Below are 8363 nucleotides of genomic sequence, written 5' to 3' on the forward strand. Positions count from 1 at the left end.
ACGTTGGACGTTTTCAAGTGCGAGCCTACAACACTTTGCTGGGCCCATTTGGAGTTACAGCCTCGCCTTGGACACTCACTGAAGCACCCACATTACTTGTCTCAGAGGTTAATAATATTAGGGATGGCATACCGTACACTAGCGGAAAGAAAGTTTTAAATACGTGTTAGTGAGCCTAAAGGCCTTAAGCTTTGCGAAACGTACATAGATATTCTAAAGAAAGTCCTATAAACTAATCCAAAAGCAATAAATCCTGTGATTGCCAGCGATCAACCGTTCAGAAGATAAACCAAAAAACAAATCTTGATTTGGTTTTGCGTCCTTTAAATGTGAGACAACATCTACGGAATGATCGATGTTTATCCCGTTCAATCGTTTAGTTAAATAATGTTTTTGATGCGTTATACTCGTCTGTCGTAACAAATTGAATGAGCCTGTCCGCCAAGCTTCGGCACAAAACTATTAATTGGGTAGCTTAACCGGCGTTTACTATCATAGCGAAGATAACTTGGTGGACTGTGGTATTAATGCAAGCATGCACCATTCTGAATGATGCACATTCTCAGTTGTGTGCAGCTAGTTGGGGGATAATCCAGCGTTTTCAGATGTCTGCACGTGAATTGCCAACCTACTGGTGAGCTATCTATTTCTGGAGGGCATGAACTATATGAGCTGGACTTAATCGCGTAGCACAGACATTACTAGAAAATAAAGCCAACCCTTTCATTTTATTACGATAGACATACGCGGTGTCGCTTACCCTGGCTATTTATTGTATCCAACTGGGCCCGTTTCTGTGTGCCACGTTGAATGCGGCCTCAAATATGCAACTGCCGAAGACTGTGTGCGGCTCTTTGTACTCTTACGCGCTGTCCATCTAAAGTGCCCACAGTTACAAAACCAATATTGGCGAATTATACATTTTATTCTTTGAATGCATTGACAGAAACGCAGTGTGTAGTCATCCGAGTTCTCGTCTCCCACAAACAACTTTTGCTCGGAGGCCTTCTGCACACAGTGGACAACCACAGCAATAGGCGTGATGTGGTGACCGGTCCTGTGGGCGCCAGAATTCGACAGGGTTGGTCGCCTGGTCACATAATCCACATTGGACATCCCATTTTTGTGTAGACTGCCACTTAGGTCAGAGACGGTCTTCCCACAACACCGGGAACGTTGACGTAAAGTCAGCTGCGTTTGTGCGATCACAGCTTCACGCTATCTATGACCCAGAGTTTTCACTTTCGTTGCCCAAATGCACAAGATGCTTGTGCAAACCTATGTGTGATTGCTGTGGCGTGCGTACCAGAGAAAAACGTGTATCACCATGTGGTAGGTTGTATCCCGTTAGCTACCGCTAGTGAATTAAAAAACAGCCCAGGATGTGCATATTTGATTACCTAGCTAACTGTTAAAAAACGAGTGGCCTGTGAACACCGGAAAAGAGTGCGTTCAGGATAGCCACGCGAACTGGATAAAAAGTGCGCGTTCAGGCACCAGAGGAGATGCCTAGGTTTTGAGGACATTCTTGGGTTTGAATCAACAGCCAAATGTTAACATCAATGTATTCTCCCCCTTCCTCCTCTTTTGCCTGCAGCTATGAACAAATTATTCACCGGGTCATAGCCGTCCCTGGGATGATTTTGCTCTAATTTACCGAACCCTTCTTTCGGATATAGCAATCTCAATGGAATTTCTTTGTGTGCTCCCGCACAAAGGCTATCATTTTCATTACGGTCTTGTTACTAACTCAAACTCCCAGGTAAATTTTGCACCCGGCTCCGCCCCAAAAGCGACGCCAGCGTGTCTGCACATTTCCACAGCACATCGTGATTTTGTGATTCCAACTAAATTTTATTTGCATTGGAAAATATCAGGGTAGATATCAGGGGTGTAGATAGATTTTAGAAGCGTTCACTGGTTTTGGACAAGTGATGCAGCAATGGAGCCAGCGCACTTTCATGAAGTGTGCTGTGCCTCAGAATCAACGTTCTTTAATTATTTAAATATCTATTTTCAAAAATATTTTTGTGCTTTACTTCTCTGTATAATCTCCAGGTGCTCATAGTGGATCACTGTAACGACAACCAGGAACTTCTACATAATTGCCAGGCCAGCACCTTGCAGCATTCTAAATTTCACAGCCCACCTGAAGACAGTATTATGAGCATGTGCTACAAACGCTGCATTTTGTCTCAAAGAAACGCACACAGGTTTTGCGAATAGAGAAGGACAGTCGGGTTATGGTCAAGAGCACTGCAAAAACGACAGTCCATAAAAAGCGGCCGACTGAATGCATGCCAGCCCTCGTAGACAAACCGGCCAGCAGGCATGTGTCAACAATTTTTAGAGTCTTCTATGTCCTCACGTGCGGAATACGATAAAGGAGGGAACTCCAAGAAAAAGAGTGGGCCCACCCTGTCAAATGTGCGCCGAATACAAAATGCCGATCACGAGGTCCGGAGTATGAAGGGAAGGAATAGGAAGGAATCCTTACTCCCCCGACCAAAAGTCATATTAAACTGCACCGATATTATGGGGTGGAATAAGCCGCTTACCGATAACGACCAGGCAACAATGACGGATAAGGTAAACACAGCTTAAAGCACCTGAAGCTGTACTTGACCTAAATTTTCACGCTCTGTTGGCAGTAGATGGAATTGCACACCTGCAGTGTCCATACAAGAGGTTAGCAACATAAGATTCTTACAGGAGTACGGCGGAGATCTGTGACAAACGAGGCGCCAGCAATGGTATCGGGCAAACTAGGGGAAATTACCAGAAGCGTGATTACATATTCTAACTGGGATCCACCAACTGATTGTACAATAAATGACATTCAGACGTTTTCTAGACACACACACACGCTGCTTTCTTGCAAACATCCACGAGGGTACGACCACCATGCGTCCTGATCCGGATTAGGTGGGAACTAAAATTCGACGTTTCACATTATGGATGTGACGATTGGAGGTACAGGAATTTTGATGGCCGACTGAAAACTAGAGGACCAGTGCGTTTCCCGGAAATGGTGGCATAACAAACCATTTCTACCAACTTATGGCTCAATATTCGGATAGAATTTCTGAGCTTACTGTTTTGAACTGGTGCACGCAACTCCATATACTACGATACGTTACGTGAACTTCTTTCAGTCTAGCCGCCATTATCAAATGAACCGTGCTCACGATAATTTGTTACCGCAATTTGATTGTGATGATTGGTTTATCTAACTGAAAACCTCACTCTCACTACACTGTCCATGAGAAATATTATTCCTCCTCACGATGAAGTTTGCTGTGAAGCTGAGTGCTCATTTAACCCCCGAGTGGCGCAAACAGTACATTGATTATGACGTAAGATACTGTCGAGTAATTCTTAATACTTGTAGGGATTGAAAGAATTTCTGCTCACCTATATCGACAAGCGTACGAAGGAACTAAAAGGTTTGATATAGATTTAGTTTAACACCGATTTACTGAAGAGTGGGATGCTGAATTCATTTCATTCCTGGACGAACAAGATAAGGAGTTCTTCGAACTATGTTCAGCGTCATTGATAAAAGTGAATTCCTTTTTCGCAGGTAGACTGTTTCAGGATCGTTAATAGGTGTTTTTGTCTAGAGAAGTTGGCTGAGTCCAAGCGCAAGTACGCGACACTACTGGAGGAACTCCAGACTTTCTTGGACCCAGAGCGCAAAAAGAGTGGACTGAGACGATCTGTTTCCCGGAAGTACCGTGAGTCAATATCGAGAAGTTATGCGGAACTTTCGGAGGATCAAGGAAGAGATGGTAGTGAGGCTACTAAATTTGAAAGCCATGGCATAGAAGATGCGCATTTACGACGTCGCGTCAGGTATTCTTCCTCTGAGCAACCTGGCAGGAGAATTTCAAAAGCCTCTTACAAAAAGGAGAAGACTTACAGAAGGCTACACGAGTTCAAGCTGGCTTTTAGCGAGTTTTATCTGAGTCTTGTTCTGTTACAAAACTACCAGATGCTGAACTTCACTGGCTTTCGGAAGATTTTGAAAAAGCACGACAAAGTAAGTAACCATTGTGTAACTAGTGAAGCAGCGCTTTGTTTTTTCCGGTCTTCTGAAAAACGGAGTTAACATTTTAATCACACAGCGGCGTGGGCACCGAAATTACCAAAAGACTGTGAAATAATCCAACAGAAAATGAAAATGTCTTTAAGTAGGATGAACAGTCTGTCTAGAAACACAATGATATTCATTCTCTCATCTAAAGTGCCAACAACATTGCCGTCTTGCTGTTCATGCTGCTCAGAATGTCATTGGTATGGAACATAAAACTGCCTCATCAAAAACCATACTTGGGCTCGGATCAAACCATGATGGTCCAATATCATCTGGTCGGTCCGCCGTTTGTATTTAGAGAATATTTGGTGAAAGTAGTAGGCAGCGGCATCAAGTGATCTTTCGAAGTGTTATGGAAGCACCAAGTCAATATGAGATTTACCCTAAAGATCTTTCTAGGGTACATCTACGTACGTCTGCGTCTATACGGCTTCCGTAAAAATGAGGAAAGCGCGCGAGCATCTTTCCCCTCGGTATCAGAAGAAAGATTCCTCCATTCACACCAATATGATATATCACCTCACAGACCGCAGAATTCAAATAAATGCTCATGAAAGTACTAGTACATGAGGACATTGGTGTCTCGCATGGGTGTGTTTTTGGCCCATAACTAGGAAACGTGTATACTTCAGCCGTTTACATCCGTTTGCGCTTTCAATTCTTCGGTTTGCTGTGGGAATCATACCACAGAGCGAACTCGTTTAAGTAGGAGAATGAAACGATGTCCACACCCTTTTTGAGGCTTTGCAAAATTGGTTGAAGCCTCTGCATGCACTAATCAATTTATTGCCTAAATAAGTTTAGAAAAGAAAGACCCGGAGAAATGATACTTCTTAGGAAACTCTTGACTTTTGTGCATTCATACATTTCACCAAACGATGAGAATATTTGTTACATCCGAATAAATGGTTTGTAGCGTACTAAGCCTAAAAAATGGCCAAACACCAGTGTTTTGCCACCTGTGGATGAATACTAACATGTCTCAACAGATATCACCTAGTTAGCAGATCTAAATGTAATGTGATTCTCGTTGACTTCTAGCTGTGGAAGTATCCCGAGCAGTCTACTAGAGCTGCAAACGATGTAAAATGCCTAGACATAAGTACAGTGAATATGACATCCGTTGATGAAATTACTTGCACCGGTCTGAATTAATTATAATGATGAAAATGATGTGGGTTGGGCGATCCGCACAGATGAGTCATTTTCATCCTTCTGACAAGGCATTATTATGATGGATACAGTTTGTAAATCGGCGTTTGTGTTTGTCTCCAGGCATTTCGCACATGTCAAATATTTTATTGCAATAACTGTGACACAGGTTTCATCTCAAAGCTTTTACTCATTGACTACTCAATATTCACGCTGTAAAATTTTGCTCACCAATATCGTCCAGCTTCTTGCCTATGCACAGATTCAGCACCTATAATGATTTTAAGTCAGTCAGTGGAATTCTTCTGAAGCAGTTTTATTTTTTGTATTTACGAGATCTGTCTTGCACGTGCTTATCCACAGTAAACAAGTTCAGCGTTTTGTTACTTTGAAATTCAAAATTCAGAACGCTTTAGTAACTATAGGCGACTGCGTATTTACAAGCAGAATTACTGAAAAACTCTGGTTTATATGTATCTGGGTTTGCGTAGTGCCGACAGACTTGCCGAAATTCTGATTAAGAATAGCCGAATTCCGGAAGACGTTGCGTGCAGTTCGTTAATTAAAGCCATCGCTCTACTCTATTTTTTCTCTCAGTCCTGTATTTTAACATTACTTATTATTGTTCTGTATGGTTTGCAATCCGGAAATTATGATATTATCAAGCATATTGATGTTCTGTAACACTGGTCTTCTTCTTCGTAGCTGTTTCGTCGCGCCAACGGAACAGAGTGGCGGAAGGCGAATGTGGATGGAGCAGAGTTCAACATTAATCGGGAGATTGACGGATTGATTACTAGTGTTGAAGTAAGTGATACGGATAGATGCTTAATGAATTTTCCTCTGGCAAAGATGCTTAGTCTTGGACAGAGCTTACCTTCTGGAGCGACGGCAAAACTTATCTTCCTCGGCATATTCCGTTGTATATCTTCATGCGACGGGAGAGCTGTTACACACGTTTTTAATTGTTTCATCGCACAGCTTTGGAACTTTGCGAGGTTATTATGTAGTGAGTTGGCGATACAAAACAATCATAATTCTTTCAAAAGGCCAGTGTAAGCCAAACTGGAGGGTTATTGACACCATGAATCTAAACAGGCTGCACGGGTATAAAATTTACGTCATCAGCGTAGAACGAAGTCTGTCTTTTACAGTCAAACTAAGCAGTTCATACCTAATCAAATGGTTAAGTCAAACGTATTAGTCGTGCAAAGCTTGCAGGCTGATCGTTTCAGTTTATCATCGTGATAAAAAATCACACAAACATGTCGTGGAGCCAAAATTTAGAGGATAGGACTGCTACTTTTGTGTGAATAACGAATAAAGAATGCCAGTCACTTATCAAGAGATTTACCACAATTTCTTCCCTACCATCAGTTACTATCCATAGAAGGTTAATTATTGGCTATTTTAAACGGTCGGTGAAAAAAGTGGATTGGCATTTAGGGTGACGGAACCAAAAGGTTTCGGTGACTGTTGTCATTGGGTAGAAAGATAGTGAAGATACACTTGAGGTGAAAACACTGGAAGATAATGTGCAGAGGAGCATCGAAAATACACAAGAGCCCTGCACAAACTTTGTTACCTATATATAGAGCCAGTAAACTCTTTGTGACAAGGGCATCAGCGGTTAATGCTGAAGCTCATTTTTTGTCCTGGTTATAACTAGGTATTTTCATAAAGCCTTATTAAGCAGCAATTAACTGGAGAAAGGAGAATACTAGTATTAAGCCAAACGTGGTTCCTAACAATTCAAAACCAGCTACTTTTGGGTCGAATGTTTCGTATAGAGGCTGACAATCAAAGCGCAAGTGAGGTGATAAAGTGGATGTATTTTTCTGACAAATGCATCAACACAGACCTCCGTTAAGTAAACAAATCATGGGAGGTTGTTTTTGGTTGTATTCAAACAATTCCGTGCAGTTTTTGCTCACTACGCAATGAAATAAACATGTTGAATAGAAGGATGGACTTTCATACCTGTGTTACAAGTGGCCAGGTGACCACCGTTTATTTTGCTGGTTCAGCAGAGCCTCCTGGAATCCATTCATCTTATCACAGGAAGTAGCCGGCAGAAAGTAAAATGAGGGAAAAGTCAAGTCTAATCACCAAAGCGTCTTGAGTCCAGTTGCCCATAGTGCGTTCTGTACAGTGTGTGCCTCTAAGTTACTGGTGTCAGTTGATTGTATTGTGGAAATCTACTGTACTATTCACCTGAGCCTCTGTTTATAAATAAAATGTGCACAACACCAGATGAACCGTTACTGCTGACTTAGACAAACGTCTATTATTACGCCGGCTACTTACCTTACATTAGTATTTGTATCTGATGCCAGAGTATGACCAGGCGGCTGACGAGAACAGACAGTCACGTGAAATAATAATAGCAATAGCTGTGTTGATTACTCCAGCTAGTCATAAAGCAATCCATCCAAAAATACATAGGGTCTGTAATGTGCAACTATAGTGCAAAGCACATAACGCTTCCGTCCACGGTTTAACTGATAGTGGGAACTCTCTGTGCGTAGGCATAAGCACACTCTTCAATAGAGGTTTGGAATGCAGCTTTTGCTTCGTAAATGCCACATACACTTGCTGTTTTAGACATCAACCAATAATTCAGTTTAGGGTATGACTATCCCTCAATCTCATGTAATTAACCAAAAAGTATCGCGGGAAAGGGGACGACTGTGACTTACACTGTTTAGCGACGATGACCACCCTTCAGAAGGCCTGACTTATTTATCATGACAAGCGATGAGTTAGAACTTCCAAGTGTTTTTCTGTATTTTGGTTCCAAAATGTAACCTATTAGCTAATTAGATATTCATCAAAATGCAATCATGTTTTAGTACACCACCCTCCGGAATGAACCCTTCATCTTGCTAAGGTAGACGTTCAAAATTAGTGAACACCTGACCCCCGTGTAGAACCCCTTAGAGGACGGAAGACTACTCCACTCTAAATCGACCGTCAATCGATCGTCACAGCCAGGACAGTTACTGGGTCGTCGTTCGATGGGTCGGGTACACCAATCACATCGCTCAAGCGTGAACTTCATAAATGCCGGAGAAGAAATGAACAGCCATCTAAATAGCCGTGCAATGATGACGTC

General features: G+C 42.1%; 1 protein-coding gene across 1 annotated transcript in view; it reads left to right on the plus strand.

Annotated features, from left to right (window-relative positions):
* Positions 1 to 3287: 3287 nt before the first annotated feature.
* Positions 3288 to 8363, plus strand: part of T265_15134 (hypothetical protein) — a gene marked incomplete at both ends in the record, with an annotated part of 47826 nt that continues 42750 nt past the window's right edge. Inside the window, 3 exons of the mRNA XM_009176721.1 lie at positions 3288 to 3356; positions 3584 to 4042; positions 5954 to 6055. Of these exons, the coding sequence (XP_009174985.1) occupies positions 3288 to 3356; positions 3584 to 4042; positions 5954 to 6055 (630 nt within the window). The remainder of the gene's footprint in view (positions 3357 to 3583; positions 4043 to 5953; positions 6056 to 8363) is intronic.

The sequence above is a fragment of the Opisthorchis viverrini genome, assembly GCF_000715545.1.
Source record: "Opisthorchis viverrini unplaced genomic scaffold opera_v5_377, whole genome shotgun sequence".
In the NCBI taxonomy this organism is placed as follows: domain Eukaryota; kingdom Metazoa; phylum Platyhelminthes; class Trematoda; order Opisthorchiida; family Opisthorchiidae; genus Opisthorchis; species Opisthorchis viverrini.